The 22,500-nt window shown below is 46.8% G+C and overlaps 1 protein-coding gene across 1 annotated transcript in view; it reads left to right on the top strand.

Annotated features, from left to right (window-relative positions):
* The window catches only part of kif13ba (kinesin family member 13Ba), an 80,676-nt gene that overhangs the window by 16,213 nt on the left and 41,963 nt on the right, over positions 1–22,500 (top strand). Inside the window, exons 3-8 of the mRNA XM_076300337.1 lie at positions 11,321–11,333; positions 11,885–11,945; positions 12,322–12,414; positions 15,577–15,757; positions 16,622–16,709; positions 16,934–17,067. Of these exons, the coding sequence (XP_076156452.1) occupies positions 11,321–11,333; positions 11,885–11,945; positions 12,322–12,414; positions 15,577–15,757; positions 16,622–16,709; positions 16,934–17,067 (570 nt within the window). The remainder of the gene's footprint in view (positions 1–11,320; positions 11,334–11,884; positions 11,946–12,321; positions 12,415–15,576; positions 15,758–16,621; positions 16,710–16,933; positions 17,068–22,500) is intronic.

Here is a 22,500-nt window from a genome sequence, read left to right as displayed (position 1 = left end):
GAACGCTACTAAAATCAGAAAGAAATAATTCGAACACCAGTCATTTGAGTTTAAGTTTAGTGCGGCTTCACGGTCACGTTATGCTTTTTCTCTCTCGCAACCAATCCCATACAATTAACAAAATAACCCCTACCCCAAACAGAAATATATAATTCAGTCCAAGCATGTACAGATAAACTTGATCACTTTGTTCTACCCCCAGCCCCAACCCCAAAGTCATATAAAGCGCTACCGCAATTCCAGGTGCGCACAATGTCCAAACAGAGCAGAAAAAGGAGTCGCTCCTCGAAACGGAAAAAAAATGCAATAATCCAATAGTCCCGTAATCAAAAATCCACGAAAATAAACTGTAGGCCTACAGCATAGGAAAAATAAACACCGCGGGCTCACCACACCGAAGGCCTGAATGTTCGAAATGTCCCGCTGCTTCCTCGTTTCTCCCCAGACAGTAGCCACTCCAGCGGGAGGAGCGTTAATCCTTTTTTCGCACGAAATGTGCCGAGAATAACCTGTATGCAGCGTCTATTTCAATTTCTTATTTATGATCTCTGGTAAACGTTTACTCTCCACAAAAACACCTCTCGTCTGGCCTCCCAGCTACCTTTTTTAAAACCTCCCTCCCCTCAGGAATAGGCCAGGTGCACCTCTCACGTGACCTCATTACCTACAGGTACCAGGTAGCCAACCCAAAATACATTTACATTTTCATACATTCTCAAACAAATATTTCATTCCCGTTCAGTTCTGTGTAATATTCATACAACTAGAAGGCTCTTACCAACATTATATTCAGGCAGGAAATTAAATAAACATTCCAGTTATTATCCTATCTTATACATTATAAAATTCATAGGACAATAAACATATGTACAGGTTACATATTCCCCCCCCCCCCAACCGGAGGTTAAAAGGGGCTAGGCCCGAAATATGGCTTTAAATTCACCACATTGACCGTATCTGTTTTCTGGTCTTCCCACCTAACTCGGTAATTTAATGGCCCTTGTTTTTTCAGCACTATAGCTGGCCCTGACCATTTAGGTGCAAGCTTAGCTGAAAATTTGGAATCGGCTTTGGACAAGTGATGCGCCCTCACCCAGACTAGGTCTGCCTCACAGAACTGCGCATGTCTTCTACGGGCATTGTAATACCTAGCTTGTCTGTTTTGGGCCGCAAGAACCCGCTGTCTAACTTCCAAAGCCAGGCTGTGTTGTTTCTCCATGGCTGAGTATTGAGACTGAGAAGGGGACGGAGCTAGATGGAAGAGTCGCTCTACAGGTCCCATCAGCCGTCTTCCACACATCAGTTCTGATGGTGATCGCCCGGTTGTCTCATGCTTTGCTGTGTTGATCGCAAACCTGAATTCTGGCAACCACCTGTCCCACTCTCTGTGTTGTTCCTTCACATACGAGGCCATCATGGTCTTTATGGTCCGATTAACTCTCTCTGTGAGGTTCGTCTGTGGGTGATAGCTGGTTGTTAGCTTCTGGGTAACACCCCAGGACTCACACAATTCCCTGATCAGCTGACTAGTGAATTGGGGCCCCCTATCTGAAAGTATGAACCTGGGAACTCCCCAGCGGGTGAATATCTCCTCTCTCAAGATCTTGCAGAGACGAGGGGTTTTGCTGTCACGCATAGGGAAAAGTTCCACCCATTTGGTATAGTAGTCCACTACTACAAATAGGAATGTGTTTCGGCTTTTACTCTTAGGGAGAGGCCCCATAAAGTCAACGCCTAACATTTCACCTGGTTCAGTTACAGAGGTGGATTGCAAGAATCCAGCAGGCTTTTGGTTGTCAGATTTATACTGCTGACAGACTAAGCAGAGCTTCACATACTGCCAGACATCTTTTCGTACCATGGGCCACCAGGCGACATCCAGTATCCTCAGCAGTGTCTTCAGTCTCCCTAGGTGACCAGCGAGGGGACTGTCATGGAAGTACACTAGCACTGTGGACACTAGTTTTTCAGGTACCACAAGCTGGTATTGGATACCATGTTCTTTGGATGGCAAACGGCGATACAGAACATCTTGCTTGACTTCGAAGGCAATCCTATCTGTACGGGTCACGTCTACTTCTGCAGCCAACTTCCAGTACTCCGTCAGAGCCTCATCGGCCTTCTGAGTGCGCGCTACCTCAGCTAGATCGACAGGGAAAGATGGAGGTTCTGGTCTTGAGGCTCGTGAAGTACAGGCAGTGACACTAGCCCGTTCAGGGATAGCCCGTGAGAGAGCATCAGGTAAGTGGTTGAGACACCCTTTTCGATATGTCACTTTGAAGTTGAATGCTTGGAGTCTCAACGTCCAACGGGTCAGGCGTGAAGTGGTTTTAGGGGAATTAAACACCCAGGACAGGGCCGCATGGTCAGTATATACTATAAAGGCAGGCCCTTCAAGGTAGTGCCTCCATTTTTCCACTGCCCAGACCACCGCTAGACACTCCTTCTCTGATGTGGAATAGTTGAGCTCAGCTCCCTTAAGCGCTCGGGAGCCATAGGCGATGGCCTGCTCTGACCCCTGGACCTCCTGGGTTAGCACCGCGCCTAGACCCACGGCGCTGGCGTCTGTGTGGACCTGGAAAGGCAGGGATGGATCAGGCTGTACCAGTATAGGTGGACTCTGCAGCGCTTGTTTCAGACATTCAAAGCTACGCTGGCAGTCAGGGGTCCATTGCCACTGGACCCCTTTCTTCTTGAGGCTGTTAAGAGGTGCTGTTATGTCTGCAAAGCGAGGTATGAATTTATGATACCACCCTGCCATCCCTATGAACCGCTGTAGCTCTTTTACATCAGTAGGGGGTGGGAAATCCCTTACAGCGCTTATCTTTCCTGGGTCCACTTCCACTCCCTTGATGGACACAATGTGCCCAAGAAACTTCAGCTGAGGCTGAAAAAAGTGACATTTTCTCATATTGAGTGTTAAGTTCGCTCCCTGGAGTTTGTGGAAAACAGCTTCAAGGTCTTGGATATGCCGGTCGAGAGAGGGGGAAAAGACGATGATGTCATCTATGTAAACAAAGCATAGTTTCCCTCGCAAGTCCCCAAGTACCTTCTCCATGAGTCGCTGAAATGAAGCAGCTGAATTCTTCAATCCGAAAGGTAACACTCTGAACTGATATAGCCCAAAAGGTGTGGCTACAGCAGTTTTGGCTTTGCTGTCTTCTTCCAGCATCACCTGCCAATACCCTGACTTCAGGTCCAGAGTGCTGAACACTGCCGCTCCATGAAGAGACTCTAAGATGTCATGTATTAAAGGCATGGGATATGCGTCCAGCTGGGTCTTCACATTCAATCTCCGGTAATCTATGCAAAACCTGAATGAACCATCAGGTTTCCCAACAAGAACTACCGGAGCAGACCAGGTAGAGTCAGAGGGCTCAATCACACCGTCTTCTAACATCTTATCCAGGTGCTCTTTAATTATGGCCTTTTTCATAGGTGACACTCGGTAGGCCCTGCATCTCACTGGCATTTCATCGGTGGTGTGGATAGAGTGTTTAATCACCTGTGTTCTTCCCACTGTATCCGTACAGACTGTTGACCACTTCTCCACCAGGGGGAGCAACACAGCTGGAAGAGCATCCTTCCATGACACCTCAGGCGCTGCGGTAGCCAGAGGCTTATTTTGCGCCATGTAAAGTTTGACGTGGGACCAGGTCAAACAGTCAGGCGTGCGTCGGAGGAAAGGGTAAAAAGTCACCCCACTCGCTGTCTTCACCCCGTAGGTCTGGTCGCCCATGTTGATTTGCGTAGATGTTTTAGCCAGGAAATCAAGGCCGAGAATAAGAGGGAAAGCTAGGTCAGACTCTCGCATCACGTAAGTCTCTATGGACCAATGGGCTCCATGCCAGTCATACACCAGCAGAACTTTGCCAAGTGCATCATGGGACTTCCCATCCGCAAGCACAAATGTTTGCGCTTCACATGGAGAAAGCTTGTGAGCAGCGATGCCTAATGTCTTCCATAGACTCTCTCTTATTAAAGAAAAAGTGCATCCAGTGTCCACCACGGCATCCCCTCGTAACCGTCTGATTGCGATAGGTACCACCAACAGGGGAAGTGGTGATATGACCTCGTTCTTGCTCTGCACCACACCTAATTCAGATCTGGGGTTATCTCTTGAGCGTCGGGGTGTTTTCTCAGCATCACTTTTTGGTTGAGGACAGTTCTTTACTTTAAGCCAGTAGTCTTTCTTGGAGGCCCAGTCCTTTTCTACCATTGAGCCCACCCTCACCAGGTCGCTGACTGTCTGCACTGTTCCCCTAAGACAACCTGCAAGCGTGGGATTGCAACTGTTCAGGATGCGGCGCACTAATTCTGCCTCTGGAATGTCAGGCTTCCACTTTAGGCACATGGCTCTGTAGTCATAAGCAAAGTCACGCAAACATTGACCTGGAGTCTGCACCATTTCCTTTAGTCGCTCTTCCACCTCTGTGAGGTAATCTGATGGAAGAAATGCTAATTGGATTGCGTTCTTAAATTCCTCCCAGTTTTTTACTTTTGCTCTTTCTGCCATCCACCAACTATGGGCCGGGCCCTTTAGCACAGACGAAAGGGTGGCAATAATATCAGCATCAGGCAGAGGTCTCAATGATAAGAAATCTTCACATTGCTCTATAAACCTGATAACATCAGTCACTCCCCGTGACTCCCCAAAGGTTGGAAATTCTAGCCTTACTGGAGGTTTGTGATAGACAGGGGCTATACTTTTACTAGATGTGGAGGTGCTGGCCTCAACTGACCTTGGAGTGGAGGTTACTTTTGGCTGCACTGGCCTACCTAGCGCCATTCTTTGCATCTCTTTCCTCCATTGTTCATCCCTCCTCAAAAAGCAATCATAGACAGCTTGCTCCAATTTTCGGGTAGCCTCTGTAAAGGTAGTTTGCATATGGTTAAATCCAGTGTGTACGTACTCTCTAAGGCTCTCTTCCCTTCGAATGGAACTTTCTATTGATTTCTCAAATTCTGTCTCAAGTGCTTTAATTTTTTCACTCATGTCCTCCAGAGAAGTGCTCATTTCCTTTATCTCCTCTGTGGTGGCAAATGCATTGGGTGGGAGGTCGTTACTTTCCTCTTCATCCTCTTTGTCACTCCCGTCTTCCGACAATACATACAAATCATTCAGCATTGAAGACGAGACTTCCTCATCAGACTCTCGTCTTGGCTCTCTAAATGTTACGAACTGCGGAGAGCGATAATCTATAGGGTCTCGTCCTCCCTCAGTCTCATACTCGCTACCGCTCATTATGGTATAATTAGTAAAGTAAGTAAAATACAAATAACTACTATAACTGGGTCCCCGTACGGGCCACCATATGTAACAATTCAACCCTAAATTCTAAATATGAGATGAACGCTACTAAAATCAGAAAGAAATAATTCGAACACCAGTCATTTGAGTTTAAGTTTAGTGCGGCTTCACGGTCACGTTATGCTTTTTCTCTCTCGCAACCAATCCCATACAATTAACAAAATAACCCCTACCCCAAACAGAAATATATAATTCAGTCCAAGCATGTACAGATAAACTTGATCACTTTGTTCTACCCCCAGCCCCAACCCCAAAGTCATATAAAGCGCTACCGCAATTCCAGGTGCGCACAATGTCCAAACAGAGCAGAAAAAGGAGTCGCTCCTCGAAACGGAAAAAAAATGCAATAATCCAATAGTCCCGTAATCAAAAATCCACGAAAATAAACTGTAGGCCTACAGCATAGGAAAAATAAACACCGCGGGCTCACCACACCGAAGGCCTGAATGTTCGAAATGTCCCGCTGCTTCCTCGTTTCTCCCCAGACAGTAGCCACTCCAGCGGGAGGAGCGTTAATCCTTTTTTCGCACGAAATGTGCCGAGAATAACCTGTATGCAGCGTCTATTTCAATTTCTTATTTATGATCTCTGGTAAACGTTTACTCTCCACAAAAACACCTCTCGTCTGGCCTCCCAGCTACCTTTTTTAAAACCTCCCTCCCCTCAGGAATAGGCCAGGTGCACCTCTCACGTGACCTCATTACCTACAGGTACCAGGTAGCCAACCCAAAATACATTTACATTTTCATACATTCTCAAACAAATATTTCATTCCCGTTCAGTTCTGTGTAATATTCATACAACTAGAAGGCTCTTACCAACATTATATTCAGGCAGGAAATTAAATAAACATTCCAGTTATTATCCTATCTTATACATTATAAAATTCATAGGACAATAAACATATGTACAGGTTACATCTGGACCTGACTCAGTATCTCCTCCTCACTGTCCTGCTGTCTCTGGACCTGACTCAGTATCTCCTCTTCACTGTCCTGCTCTCTTTGGACCTGACTCAGTATCTCCTCCTCACTGTCCTGCTCTCTTTGGACCTGACTCAGTATCTCCTCCTCACTGTCCTGCTCTCTTTGGACCTGACTCAGTGTCTCCGTGGCCTTTTAAGTCTCTATCTCTGTCCGCTTCACTCGTACTCCACACTCCCCAAGACAATTCTCAGTACATCTCTCATCTCTCCCGCTCTCTGTGTGTGTTAGTGTGTGTGTACTCGTACTCCACACTCCCCAAGACAGTTCTCAGTACATCTCTCATCTCTCCCGCTCTCTGAGATGTTCCACTCACTCATTTTGCTTCTGCATCTGTGGTTCAAATTCACACCAATCATTTGCGAAGAGACAAAACCATTGCAGTGGTGTGAATTAAACGTTGCAAGACGTTGCCTAGCTGTTGCAAGACGTTGCCTAGCTGTTGCAAGACGTTTTAAAAGATTTGTCATCAAATTGCACTTTCAAGGTTTTAGAACATGTTTACCTCACAGTGTTCTTACTCAGTCAGTCCGGCAGAGGCGTGATGTCAGAGTTTTGGCCAAAGTGAAAGGAGAGAAAGACTTGGTTTTGAAGAACTCCAGTGTCCGCACAACATCAGTCAAAACACATCATGCCAATTAAGTCACAAAAAGAAGCATCATTTGACTTACTGGTGCCATATCAGCTAGTTGGTTAACTTTGCTGGCAAGCCATCTTGCTGGCTAGCCTATTTCACATCTGGCTAGGAGTGGTGTGACAAAGGCGTTGTTATGGAAACACTGGTGATGATGTGAATTGTAGTGCTGGTGTGAACCCCTTCAGCTTTCTGGAATGAGTGTTGCAGCAAGTTGCTGGTTTAAAGAATGTTGCGACGTCTCGTCTCAAACCTTTTGATGTGGTTTGGGCTCTGCTTATCCTTTGGGCTCTGTGTCTGCATCTGCATTTCTCTCTCTCTCTCTCTTTCTTTCTTTCTTTCTTTCTTTCTTTCTCTCTCTCTCTCTTGCTGTATCTGCCTGCTGCTTGTCGTTGGCCTTCAGTAGCTCTCTGGCTACACCCTACTCTAGACTCTACACTTGTCTGTCACTCATCCTGGATCTTCTGTTGCTCTCTGTGTGACTACCCCCCCCCCCCCCCACACACACACACACACACACACACACACACACTGCCTTTGACTTCAACAGTAAACAACCTGGCCCTCAGGTGTGTGTGTGTGTCTGTCTGGGAACATGCTGCCTAATGCCTCTACTTCACCCTGTGCCTGTGTCTATCGTTTCACCCTGAGGCCTCTCCTCCTCCTCCTTCTCTCCTCTCCTCCTCCAACAGGCCTCACTGCATTCCTTCCCCTCACCACCAGGCCCACACGCCGCTCTGATCAAAGGCCAGCCAAATGAGAACTAGTCAAGCAGGCCGGCAAAGAAAAGAAAATATTTCTCAGGATCATGGAAGTATGAGACACACAGACAGACAGGGAGGGAGAGAGAGAGAGAGAGAGAGAGATGGAGTGAGAGAGAGGGTATGAGAATGGAGGGAGAGAGAGGGTATGAGGGATGAAGTGAGAGAGAGGGTATGAGATGAAGTGAGAGAGAGGGTATGAGAATGGAGGGAGAGAGAGGGTATGAGATGAAGTGAGAGAGAGGGTATGAGAATGGAGGGAGAGACAGGGTATGAGATGAAGTGAGAGAGAGGGTATGAGAATGGAGGGAGAGAGGGTATGAGATGGGAGGGAGAGAGAGGGTATGAGAATGGAGGGAGAGAGAGGGTATGATAATGGAGGGAGAGAGAGAGAGAGAGATGGAGGGAGGGAGAGATGGAGGGAGAGAGAGGGTATGATAATGGAGGGAGAGAGAGAGAGATGGAGGGAGGGAGAGATGGAGGGAGAGAGAGGGTATGAGAATGGAGGGAGAGAGAGAGAGATGGAGGGAGGGAGAGATGGAGGGAGAGAGAGGGTATGATAATGGAGGGAGAGAGATGGAGGGAGAGAGAGGAGAGAAGAGAGTGGGAATTGGTCCCAAAATGCTCTGCTCCAGCACCTGGGTGCACGTGAGCAGATGAGATTTGTGACGTTTATCTGTGTGTGTGTGTAGGAAAGAGATGCTAGGTGTGTTCAGTAATCGTGTAGAGTTGATACTGTGTCTGTGATGAAGTAGCCCTGTCCTCCCTACTCCACCCTCAGAGATTCCAGCACCTCACGCCAGTGTTAGATTGTTAGACACACACTCACACACACACACACACACACACACACACACACACACACACACACACACAAACATACATATACAAACATGTGGTACTAGCGAAATATTTAGCCATTACACACACACACACACACACACACACACACACACACACAAACATGTGGTACTAGCGAAATATTTAGCCATTACAACAAACACTATTGTGGAAATGAATCTGGCTTACACATGCACATACATGAACGCATGTTCCTCACCAAGACACTACACCACCACACACACACACACCACTAGTCCCTCTACCCCCCTCCAAGCCTCTGCTTCCCAAGATGAAGTTCATTCTGACACTTGCTGCGGGGGAGAGTGTGTGTGTGTGTGTGTGTGGTGGGTAATGTGTGTGTGGTTGGGGCCAGTGTGAGTGTGTGTGGGGGGTTGAATCCTACACTACTATTTCTGGAATGTGATGGGAGTCTTTGCCGTTGTGCTTATTATACAGTGGGAGCTTTGTGTGGTATGGCCTGATTTTAGACGACAAGCTCGGCCCGGGGTCATTGGAACTGAAGCTGGCCGCTTTTGTTTTTTGCTACACTCATTCTCCCCTCTGCGTTCTGTGCTGTCACTCCATCTCTCCCTATTCTGCTCCCTCTCTCTCACACTCTCTCTCTCTCTCACACTCTCTATCTCTCTCACTCTCTCACACACACACTCTCACTCTCTCTCTGTGTCTCTCACACTCCCTCTCTCTCTCTCACACTCTCTCTCTCTCTCTCTCTCTCTCTCACACACACACTCTCTCTCACTCTCTCTCTCTCACACTTTCTCACTCTCTCACACACACACACTCTCTCTCTCTCTCTCTCTCTCTCTCTCTCTCTCTCTCTCTCTCTCTCACACACACACACACACACACACACACACACACACACACACACACACACACACACACACACACACACTCTCTCTCTCTCACACTCTCTCTCACTCTCTCTCTCTCTCTTTCTCTCACACACACACACACACACACACACACACACACACACACTCTCTCTCTCTCACACTCTCTCTCACTCTCTCTCTCTCTCTTTCTCTCACTCTCACTCTCTCGCTATCACTCTATCATCTCTATCTGTCTATCTCTCCCTGTCTCTTGCTCATTCTCTCTACTGCTCCTTGTCTCCTTGAGACACACACACACACTCTCTCTCTCACACTCTCTCTCTCAGTGATGTGGTTGTAGTGTGGTCGGTCTGCTGGTATGCCTCAGTAGCTCCTTCATGCACTCACAGAAGGACGTATGCTCACCAGATGGAAGAGCACCACATGAATCGTGCGTGCGTGCGTGCATGCGTGCCTGTGCGCGCGTGCCTGTGCCTGTGTTTGAGTCAGTGAGTGTATGTGTGTGAGCATTTGTATGAGTGAGTTTGTTTTTCTATGTGTGTGTGCATCTATGCAGCTATCATGGTCATCTTTTACATGACCTACTAAGAAAGCAGAATTAAAATGCATATAATTAGACATCATCATCCACTGCCATTCCTTGGATCTCCAGTCCATAGACTGCAGCCTCGAAGGGCATATGGCTCAGTCTGATTGGCTTCAGTTGAAACGGAATGGGCTGACTGTAGTCCATCTCTGGGGCTTGTTAAGATTGAGATTCACTTTTGAGTTAATCAGGCAGCGAAATGGACAGCCGTCTGTAAATAATTACACTCCTTCCCTGACCTGGTTACCTCCTGCAGTTGGTCAATAAGAGTCGTGTACAGTATATGGGTCAATGTGTTCGCGCTGGCCCTGCCTGTGTATGACTACTTCAAGAGGGAGAGAGAGAGAGTGAATGAAAGAGGGTGAGAGAGAGGAAAAGTGAACGTGAGGGCGAGAGATAGAGCAAACGAGAGAGAGAGCAAATGAAAGAGAGAGCAAATAAAAGAGGGAGAGAGAGGAAGAGTGAACATGAGAGCAAGAGCCAGAGAGAGAGCAAATGAGAGAGGGAGAGAGAGATGGCATTGAGGGAGCCAGAGAGAGAGAGAGAGCGTGAGTCTGCTCTGCAAGTGCATGTTTGCTCGGTGCGTTCCCTGCCTCTTTCTGACTGATAGTCTGTTTGTGTTCAGGTCCACTGAGCAAAGTACAACCGATGACTTGGAGTTGGAGAGTGGAAGCGCTTTGCTGCTAAGCTGCAGGGTCCTAGCTTCCTCCCTCCTCTGTTCTCACACACTCCTCTGTTACTCACACACTCTTTCCACCCCTCTCTCTCTCTCTCTCTCTTTCTCACTTCTATCGTTCTATATCTGTTACCGGTACTCTCTGTATCTCTCTCTCTCTTTGTCTCTATGTCCTTGCCCCCCCCCCCCCTCCTCCCTCACATCTCTGTCAGGCCATTTCTCTCACTCTCACTTTCTCACACACTCTCTCTCTCTCTCTCTCGTTCTCTTGCTCACTCGCTCGCTCTCTGTTCCTCTCTCTCTCTCTCTGCGATGAAGTCATAATCATGCTCTGGTATTTTGCATGTAGCCTTGAGTGGTTGTCATTTCAGTACTAGTCAGTTGGCCTTCGGCATCGTTTCTGAAAGCCAGTGCTGTAGTGAAATGAAACTGGCCCCACTAACAGTGTCAAAGGCATCCTTGTCTAAAACAAAGCCCTCACAAAAACGACTGACTATTAAATATTATTTACAAATATCTTGTTCTTTATTCAACTGAAATATCAATGATTCTGTGAAGTCATTTGTTTTGTTGTATCTTCAAATCTTGCGAACAATTCTAAATATCCCCATTTTTGTGTTTCTTTTGTTCCCTCTCTCTGGCATATGTCCTCATTGTGAACCACATCAGAGCTCAGCCAAAGGTAGGACATGTCCTCCTGCATTATTGTATTATTGTGTGTGTGATTTTGTGTGTCTATGTGTTCTGTTCTTAAAGGAAAATTCCGGTTTTTAGCACTTTAAGGCCCTTTTCTGGTTTGTTTTGGATGAACTAGAGTGGTGGACACGATTGGTCCTGTCTCGACTTTTCTGACTCATTTTGAATCGCCTTTTCACTTCTCAGGGTGGCTGGCAATGGGCATACTGTAGTAGGCTACTCAAACATGTCCTAAAACAACCCTTTAAAGCAAATGTGTGGTTCTCTCTATTATTATGTATTATTTATTTTAGATGCCTCCTAATATTAAGATTAATATTTATTGATAGAATATATAATTCTCTTTATTGAACTTATTTTTTTTGCTCAGATAAAGGGTATGCACTTTCAGATTTCATTATACATATACAATGACGATAAACATTAAATTCAATTCAATTCAATTGAGTGTCTGTTTCTGCACTCAACTACATTATTATTTGTTCAGGTCATGCAAACTGTATTAAACTACATCATGTGCTGATCTCTCTCCTGCAGGTCTTTGCCTATGATTACTGCTTCTGGTCGATGGACGAGTCAGAAAAAGACAAATTCGCTGGTGGGTGTCGTGTGCTAATCTTTTGTTTTCTGTTCTTTCGTTGGAGTATGAAAGCCTAATCGTGCAGTTGAGATTCCTTTCTCTCTGTACCCAATGCTAAGCTTTCCTGATATACATGTTTACAAAGCATGAGACGGCGGGGCTTGCCTCCAGTTGCCACGGTAGCTACTGTGAATAGATACTCTAGATGAGTGAAATGTGCAGACACCTTTAGTTTGCCCTTTAAAAAATGCCCTCCAGCTGAAGGCAGGTTAGCCGAGTCACGGCATGTGACATATACAGGAGTTGTTGTACCGTACACATGGAATGCCATTCGAGTGACCTCGACTTTTAGAGATGACAGCTGATTGTGTGTGTGTGTGTGACTGTGTCACAGGTCAAGATGTGGTGTTTCAGTGCCTCGGTGAAAGCCTTCTGGACAATGCCTTCCAGGGATACAACGCCTGCATCTTTGCCTACGGTCAGACAGGTGAGTTCTCTTAGTGGGCCAAAGAGTGTGTGAGAGTGAGCGTAATCACTTCATCTGACCCCTTGATCCGAGTTCCAGAGATAATTAAAAGGGAACTCAAAGGCCACATACTCTAACTGGCCACATCGGCAAATCTGAAACTGAATTTGTGATTCTGCCTTGTGATTGGGGTCTGCTCCAACATCTAACGGCTTCTTCTGTGGCTCATGTTACAACACCTTTCCACTTTTCAGTTTCATGAAAAATCATGAAAACGTTGCGCCATCCTCTGCTCACAGACCGACAAACACCAAACTGACCGCCACACCAAAAGGCCTGGTTACTGTGGACAGTGAGAACCCTAACTCTACTGTAGCCACAGTACTCCATCACAGCCAGGTCACATAAAGGCCTGTTCTGCCTATTCTCATGCAGTGTTTCCCACAGAATTGGATTCAATTTGTGGCGGTAGCTGACTTTGACAACGGGGGGGGTGTTGGTAGTGTATAGGTCTAATAGAGTGCCTGTCACTTTTTAAGACGTTTGAGGGAACCCTTGCAATTGTAACACAGTTGAAAGGCTGCTGATGTGTGGATGCAATTCATAACGTTTTCTACATAGTTAAAATAAAGGTTCGTACTTCTCCTTGGGACAAGCACTTTTGAATTTTGGAAAACACTTTTCCATTTACATCGGGATTTTGCAAACATTCAGTGTCAGAATCAACAAAATGAGCCCTTCAACGAAATTGACAAGCAGCTGTAAGTAGGCTAAGCATGCTAAATTCGACATCCAAACAGTATTCTAACGTTAGCTTTGAGATACTGCTTGATTTCATAACTTAACTTAGTTTAGTCTCTTCAATGTAGCCTACTATGTTGTGATAAGACCTTAGCAGAGTTCACTTCAATGCAGCAGTTTTGAACAAATTTGCGCAGCATGGTCACGATGCTAAGCGAATTTAATAGCAATTTAGCCAGACGTCTTCTATGCAATGCTTCTATGTGGCAACAACAATCCTTCAACAATCGTGAATATTTTGTTAAATGCACATGCAGAGGAGGGGCAGCAGGCTAAGAGAGAGAGCGGGGCGGGGCAAGGAAAGGCTGCGTGCGTAAAAAGCGCAGCTCAATGGCAATGCAAGGATTTTACCTTATATTTAATTTAAATTAAATTAAATTAAACTTAGAATATTCATCTGTGGCGGCCGATTTTTATTTCGTGGCGCCCCGCCACAGATTAGTCAATGTATGGGAAACACTGTCATGGCCTTTGGACTGTGAAGAGATGGCAAAAACTGGCAGTCACGCTCAGATAGGTAGTGTGAATATCTGCCTGCTTTCTGCTGACGTGGTGCCACCTGCTCAATGGTCAGATGCTGTGCTATACTCATTGGGCTGATGGGACAGGGCTGGAGCGTGCAGTCTTGCTGGTCTGTGTTTGCATGGGTAGCATTTGTTACATAATGCAGTTGGGAGCGTCATTTTATGGCCATAACAACTTTTTAATCTAAAGTTAAGTTAGGTAACGTGGTACTTTTGCTAGCCACTGCAATACATACACACACACACACACATACACACACACACACACACACACACACACACACACACACACACACACACACACACACACACACACACAATAACTAGTAACTCTTGGGATACGTTCAGTTTTACTACACAAGTGAATGCTAGTGATCCAGTTCAGCATATGTCGTAGTTTATCTGTTGTGAGTGGAGCATTGGGGTAGTTCCGTGTTCAGGGTAAGCGCTTGACATTATCCGCCAGGCGCGTGCTGGTATAAGATTCTGATGGTATGATAACCTTAAGCAAAAATATCACGGTTTATTTATCAAGGATATTGCGATATAGCGATTACAGCTCTAAAATGTGTTATTTTGAAATGTCTGGGTAAAAAAAAAAAAAACACAGCAACTTTTTGTCATACACAGCTCACTCACTTCTCACACCAACCTGAGGGGGAGGGGTCGTGCTCTACGCTGCACAAGACTTGAGGGATTCCTGCACTTTCTGTCTTTGACGAGTCATTAAAAAAATCAGCTCATACCGCAGGAACGGTATGACCGAAAACTTTAGTGGTTTTGAAACCGTGACTTTTACAACCCGGGGTATACCTTACACCGGAAACCGGCCCATGCCTATTATCTGCAAATGCATTATCTGTGTACCTTGAAATATGTGACTATATTAGATAATATCGGCTGGGCTGACTAGACTAGACTTAGACTAGACTTAGCAGCACCTAGCCGATAGAAAAAAGTGCAAAAGCACCATTTTCATCCAAAATTACACCACTTCAACACGTTTCAAGTACAACATATCATATTAACACACTTTTACTGTGGGCATAAAAACTAGACCAAAGTAGGCCATTCTGTGATATGTTACTGGAATGCAGAATTACCATGTTTAACGGAAGTCTAGTGGAAATGGCCGGTATTTGAAATATAGGCCACATTTCTAAGTTTCAAAGTTAAAAAAAAAAACGACCTGGTTTAGTGGAGGCAACATTTCAGATATGTATCAAACTTAGTCTAACAGCAACACAATTTCCAGATACAATTGGAAAATCATCATAACTGATATAGATGTGAAATTTAACCACTAATTTAGGTTTTCCGTCAAACATTTTTGTCCATCCCAACACGCATTCTATAAATATGCTATTAAAAGTACTGTGTGTTTGATGAATAAATAAATTAATAAATAATGTATAAAACAATCAAATGGACTGTGTGACGTGTGTGTGTGTGTGTGTGTGTGTGTCTGCGTGTGTGTGTGTGTGTGTGTGTGTGTGTGCGTGCGTGCGTGCGTGGGTGTGTGTTGAAGGGAGATTGCCATGGTTAACCTGACACTCTGCAGAGGGACTTTCCCCAAGCCTACCTCACCAAGTTGTGGTTTAGTGAGGACCGTGGTATGGCTGGACGGGAATATCCCTACCTGGGGTGATGAACCCAGCTGTGCTGCAGCGCGTGAAGAAGTTGTTGGATGTGGCTGTGACCCACAGACATACTTTTCCCTACGTCAGACTCACCAACATAGACTGCACTCAATTAACGTTTTTGTTTATCTGATAGCAAGTAGAATGTAACAAGTTACCAAGTCGAACATGACAACAAACGTGTGTGCCTGTGTGTGTGTGTCTGTGTGTGCGCGTAGGTTCGGGGAAGTCGTACACCATGATGGGCTCGGTGGACCAGCCTGGCCTGATCCCGCGGCTGTGCAGCACGCTGTTTGAGCGGACGCTGAAGGAGCAGCGTGAGGAGGAGAGCTTCACCGTGGAGGTGTCCTACATGGAGATCTACAACGAGAAGGTCCGAGACCTGCTCGACCCCAAAGGGTGAGAAACCGCCCAATACTGACCTGCTCGACCCCAAAGGGTGAGAAACCGCCCAATACTGACCCGTATTGCTCTGTGAGACCTGCTCGACCTCAAAGGGTGAAAAACTACAATCGGAATCAGCACTGACGCGGAGACGGACAACTTCCGGACACGCGGACACGCCAATACTGACCCATGTTACTCTGTGTGACCTGTCGCTCAATTCCCCCTTTATTCCTGCTAGTAAAAACTGATTACCATCACACACACACACACACACACACACCAAAACCCTGCCCATACACACATGTCCCCACACAGAGAGCCGAGAGCCTGAAGGATTAGGAGCTTGGCCACCACTACACCTCTTAAACCCACCGTGCACAACCTGACCTGCGTTACACTGTGTATCTTATATCACTCAATTCTCTATTCAACCCTTTATTTCCTCTATTTGGGTGGTGGTAGCGTAGTGGCTAAGGAGCTGGGCTAGCATGCAGTAGCCTGAAAAGTTGAGGGTTCAATTCCCAGCTTCCACTGTTGTGCCCTTGAGCAAGGCACTTAACCCTGAGTTGCTCCGAGGACAATGGCCCTTGTAATATCACTGACGTAAGTCGCTTTGGATAAAAGCATTTGCTAAATAAATTAACATAAATGTACTTGTAAAAAAAAAAACGATTACCAACAGTTGTTTAATCGTTTTGACTGTTGATTTGATGATTTCTATGATTTGTGTTTCTTGTGAGCCAATAAGAATGAAAGTGTTCGATTTGATAGAGCACCCTGACCTAGTCCATGAAATGACACCCGTGCTCTTAAGAGGTGTGTGTGTGTGTGTGTGTGTGTGTGTGTTTGACTGTATGTGTTTTGTTTGTCCTTCAGGAGTCGACAGGCCCTCAGAGTGAGGGAACACAAAGTGTTGGGGCCGTACGTGGATGGGCTTTCTCGTCTTGCTGTAGCCAGTTACAAGGTAACACTCACATGATGATATTTTTAATTGGTCGTAGATCATCAAAACCCACCAGTGATTACTTCTGTAGTAGTGCCTAAGGAGTAATCTCTGTGCTGTCCCCAGATGCTCGTCATCGTGTTCATATCAGGTTATAGACGGGTTATTTTTGGAAGTGGTGCCTTGAAAGGAGGAACTCTGACGGTCAGATGCAGATGTGAATCCCCTTTTTCTTTCGCTTTCAGGACATCGAGTCTCTGATGTCGGAGGGGAACAAATCTCGCACGGTGGCCGCCACCAACATGAACGAGGAGAGCAGTCGGTCCCACGCTGTGTTCAACATCATCCTCACACACACCCTCAAAGACCTCAAGTCAGGGGGAAGGGAACACCCCCCCCCCCCCCCTTCTGTCTCTCTGTTATAAACACACACACACACACAGTTTATTAGTCCATAGTCTCTTCAGCCTTGTCGTCTTTTCTTGGACTTTTAATGACACACACTCACACTCACACTTCTCTCTCTCTCTCCCTCTCTTACACCGCTCTCAAACGCTTTCAAACACTCACTCACTCACTCACTCACTCACTCACTCACTCACTCACTCACTCACACACACACACACACACACACACACACACACACACACTAAAACACACACACATCCACACATGCCTCTTGTCTCTCGTCCACCCTCTTTCTGCCTCAGTGCAACCCCATCCCCCCTCTGCCGCGAGTCCAAGCCCTGAGGCTCCAGTTCCAGGCTAATCTCCCTTAAACTCCACTCTGCTCATCAGATGCCATGCGGGCCCTTGATTAGCTGAGTCAGGATGGAGGCTCAGCTTTGTTTTATGCCCGCTGACGGGCGCTCAGGTGCGCTAGGTATCCTACGCCGCGTATCCAGGAAGAGCTTTGTGCCACCTCAGCGTGGTCAGCGTTGCCAGGGTTGGGTTTCAGCGTGCGGCAGCACTCCTGAAGGCATTTGATGCCCACTTCCTGATCACGGCGTGTGCCGTGCTGACCACGGTGCTGTTTCTGCGTGACCTTATCTCCGGTCAGAGCAAAGCACCCGGACCTTAAGCACAGCAGAACTCACTGAGTGAGAGAAAAGTGTGTGTGTGTTTGTTTGAAAGCGTGAGGTGTGTGTGTGTGTGTGTGTGTGTGTGTGTGTGTCATTAAAAGTCCAAGAACTGGAACTCCGAGTGAACTGGACTCAGCAATGTTTTCTTTAGTGCGTCCTTCATAACTAATTAAGGGCTTTAATACAGTGTACGTATAACTACATGCCTTAAGTCTTTATGACTTAGGAGCGTCTCCTGCAAGCACATCTAATGTGGCAACGTGTGACCCATACATATGGTTTGTTTTTTTCGTGACTTTGTTAGTAGCACCATGTTGCTCCATATGATGTGGCATACACAATGTAAGGACAGTTATGCAGTGGCACCATAACTTTTGTGTCACATAAAGATCAGTGGTCACTAAGCAGAGAGCTTGGTGAAAGCGGTCCTCTCATATCATGGTCTTATCAGAATCAGTGTTTTAGTGAGGATGGTGTAAGGGTTCTTACTTCGTTCTCAGACACTCTCTCAGTCTCGACGTGTCCTGCTTTGCTTCAGGGCCTTGTAGGAACTCATTCCTAGCAGGGAAAATGTATGAATAAATAAAGGCGTCAGGCCATAGAGCCACGTTAGCTGATCCTTTCTGCCCACAGACACGCGTCAGCCGATCCCTTATCTCTGTGATGCGTCACAGTCAGCGTGTGCCTCTCAGCGGCCCCCCTTGTCTTTTCTCTGTCCCTGTCACCTGATTCGGCACGGTGGAACGAACGAAACCTGTCCCCGTCAATAATTCAACAGAGCGCCGCAGAGACACAAACAGGATGCAGGGCCCAGGCCCGTCCTTCGCTCCTCTTTCTCTCTCTCTCTCTCTCTCTCTCTCGCTCTCTCTCTCTCTCTCTCTCTCTCTCTCTCTTTCTCTTTCTCTGTGTCTCTCACTCTCTCTCTTTCTCTCAATTCAATTCAATTCAAGAAAGCTTTATTGGCATGAACGTTTCAATAACATTATTGCCAAAGCTCAATTACATGTACACAAAAATATAAATAAAATAATGTTTAACAGAACTGTAAAGAAGTAAGACATAAAAGTTAAGCGACAATTCTAATAATAATAACAATCCTATAACATTGTTTATGGCTGTGGCCTCACTGGCTGTCCCTCAGGTCATGGCAGGCTACTACAAATTTTGCAGCCACAATGGCCACATCCACGTTTTCTCGGAGGATGTAAGGCAATTTACCCTCATTTGTCAAAGTTTGAAACTGGGAGGATTGAATTTAATATACTGAATGACCGTGTTCGTATTTCCTCATATTTCGGGCATTCTGTTAAGAAGTGCAGTTCTGTCTCCACAGCCCCTAAAACTGCAGCGTGAACACAGCCCCCAACCTGCAGCGTGAACACAGCCTCTCCTCTCTGGGCAGCCAGGTCTGCCTGTCTCTCTCTCTCTCTCTCTCTCTCTCTCTCTCTCTTTCTCTCTCTCTCTCTCTCTCTTTCTCTATTTCTCTCTCTCTCTGTCTCTATCTATCTCTCTCTCTCTCGATCGATTCCTCTCCACAGATGCACCGCACCGCGGTCATGCAAATTTCAGGCTAAACATAACCCAGCCGGGCAACCTTACGGCCTCTCTGCCTCAAAGGGACTCTGTGCTTTCACTGTCCAGCCCTTTGTGTGCGCGCCTATGACGGCACCGGTCACCTGGTGAGATAAAGCAGAGTGAAGAAGAAGGAAATGATGATGATATATAAGTATATATACTCTTTTGATTCCATGAGGGAAATTTGGTCTCTGCATTTATCCCAATCTGTGAATTAGTGAAACACACTCAGCACACAGTGAACACACAGTGAGGTGAAGCACACACTAATCCCGACGCAGAGAGCTGCCTGCTACAGCGGTGCTCGGGGGGGGGGGGGGGGGAGGCATTAATGCCTTTGGCGCTACAGAAGTCAACCATTCATACATCAGTTCACATATTTGCCTTCATTTCATTTGTCAAGGTGCATTTGATTTCATGCATTGATTAAAAGAGTGATCAAGCCAAAATGCCCTGAAGGGCTGTATTGATTGACCTCTCTCTTGAAGCACAGTCATAGCACAGTGCACTGTATTTTAGGCTCATAACCTGTAAGCCTGTTAGCCTATCACAACCAATAACCACCCCTTCAAGACTCACGTACACATACTATGTTTCAATATACAGTTCTGGAAAAAAAATAAGAGACCACTACACATTTTTTTTAACGTTATCCTACGGTTGCTGAGTGACATTCGAATGAGTTGATGGATTTGGGGCAGCCGTGGCCCATGGGTTAGCGCTTCGGGCTTGTAACCGGAGGGTTGCCGGTTCGAACCCCGACCAGTAGGCACGGCTGAAGTGCCCTTGAGCAAGGCACCTAACCCCTCACTGCTCCCCGAGCGCCGCTGTTGTTGCAGGCAGCTCACTGCGCCGGGATTAGTGTGTGCTTCACCTCACTGTGTGTTCACTGTGTGCTGAGTGTGTTTCACTAATTCATGGATTGGGATAAATGCAGAGACCAAATTTCCCTCACGGGATCAAAAGAGTATATATTCTTATATACTTATACTGGGTCATTTTGAATATGACCGTCAACTCATTCGAATGTCACTCGGCAACCGTAGGATGACGTCAGAAACGTGTGCAGCGGTCTCTTCATTTCTTCCAGAGCTGTATTCAAGGGAAGTTGATCTGCTCGGGCAGTGTGTTTGATGTGGCCAGATGCTTCTGCTTCCACATGCTGCTGTAGCAGTGGCTAATGAGGAGCACATGCTTATAGCCGTCAGAAAGTATTAAGTGCATTGCATTTTTTTTTTTAAATGACTAATACAATTTAGTCTAAGACTAATCCATGTTTGGAAAACCAGCCCCTAATGAATAATGGTTATTATACATGGGGTTAGAAATGTCCTGTTCGGTATGTTATGTATGTTCTCTAGCTTCGGTACATAGGAAGGGAAAGTGCTGCCCTTTCCTCTGTCTGTGTCTGTGTCTGTGTGTGTGCCTGTGTGCCTGTGTCTGTCTGTGCGTGTGCGTGTGTGCGTGCGTGTGTGTGTGTGTCTGCGGTCTGTAAATCAGTAAATGAACTGCAGTCATGATGGGGCGCATGACTGCAGGGCTCTGTGAGCAGGACGTTGGGCCCTCGCCGTCTTGCTGATGCAGAGATGAGCACGTTGGCAACAACAACAACACCAACAACACCGCTCTTTGTTTTTGGGGCCTGTGACTCTGCACTCTCTGCTTCTCGCACTTTCCTCCTGTTTCCTGTCCCCCTCTCCTCTCTTCTCTCTTCCCCCTCTCCTCTCTTCTCTCTTCCCCCTCTCCTCTCTCTCTTCTCCTTTCCTCTCCTCTCTTCTCTCTTCCCCCTCTCCTCTCCTCTCTTCTCCTTTCCTCTCTTCCCCCCCTCCCATCTCTCGCTTCCCTTGGCCTCCGATGTCTCGTCTGTCTTCGCTGCTGGGAATCTATGATGGATGTGTTATGATAAGTGATAGCAGCCAGTGTTGCCGTGGACAGCTCCGAGTTTCCCCGCCCCGCCCCAGAGACTGAGGCAACACTTCTAAAGAGAGAAAGAGAGAGCGAGGGAGCGAGTCATAGAGAGAGAGATAGAGAGAGAGAGAGGGATAGAGAGAGAGTGATAGAGAGAGAGAGTGATAGAGAGAGAGAGCGATAGAGGGAGAGAGCGATAGAGGGAGAGAGCGATAGAGGGAGAGAGCGATAGAGAGAGAGATAGAGAGAGAAGGATAGAGAGAGAGATAGAGAGAGAGAGAGGGATAGAGAGAGAGTGATAGAGAGAGAGTGATAGAGAGAGAGAGCGATAGAGGGAGAGAGCGATAGAGAGATAGAGAGAGAAAAAGAAGAGGACGTTTTTGAGCAGAGTGAGGGGTAGATAAGTGTGTGTGTGTGGGGGGGAGATACAGAGTGAGGGGTAGATAAGTGTGTGTGTGTGGGGGGGAGATACAGAGTGAGGGGTAGATAAGTGTGTGTGTGTGGGGGGGAGATACAGAGTGAGGGGTAGATAAGTGTGTGTGTGTGGGGGGGAGATACAGAGTGAGGGGTAGATAAGTGTGTGTGTGTGGGGGGGAGATACAGAGTGAGGGGTAGATAAGTGTGTGTGTGTGGGGGGGAGATACAGAGTGAGGGGTAGATAAGTGTGTGTGTGTGGGGGGGAGATACAGAGTGAGGGGTAGATAAGTGTGTGTGTGTGGGGGGGAGATACAGAGTGAGGGGTAGATAAGTGTGTGTGTGTGGGGGGGGAGATACAGAGTGAGGGGTAGATAAGTGTGTGTGTGTGGGGGGGAGATACAGAGTGAGGGGTAGATAAGTGTGTGTGTGTGGGGGGGAGATACAGAGTGAGGGGTAGATAAGTGTGTGTGTGTGGGGGGGAGATACAGAGTGAGGGGTAGATAAGTGTGTGTGTGTGGGGGGGAGATACAGAGTGAGGGGTAGATAAGTGTGTGTGTGTGGGGGGGAGATACAGAGTGAGGGGTAGATAAGTGTGTGTGTGTGGGGGGGAGATACAGAGTGAGGGGTAGATAAGTGTGTGTGTGTGGGGGGGAGATACAGAGTGAGGGGTAGATAAGTGTGTGTGTGTGGGGGGGAGATACAGAGTGAGGGGTAGATAAGTGTGTGTGTGTGGGGGGGAGATACAGAGTGAGGGGTAGATAAGTGTGTGTGTGTGGGGGGGGAGATACAGAGTAAGGGGTAGATAAGTGTGTGTGTGTGGGGGGGAGATA

This window comes from Alosa pseudoharengus, unplaced genomic scaffold (genome assembly GCF_046254945.1).
Source record: "Alosa pseudoharengus isolate Yale_2024_CS ecotype anadromous, Long Island Sound unplaced genomic scaffold, YU_APseudo_1.1 YU_APseudo_1.1_scf_22, whole genome shotgun sequence".
Taxonomy (NCBI): domain Eukaryota; kingdom Metazoa; phylum Chordata; class Actinopteri; order Clupeiformes; family Clupeidae; genus Alosa; species Alosa pseudoharengus.
This window is presented reverse-complemented; position numbering and strand designations above follow the sequence as displayed.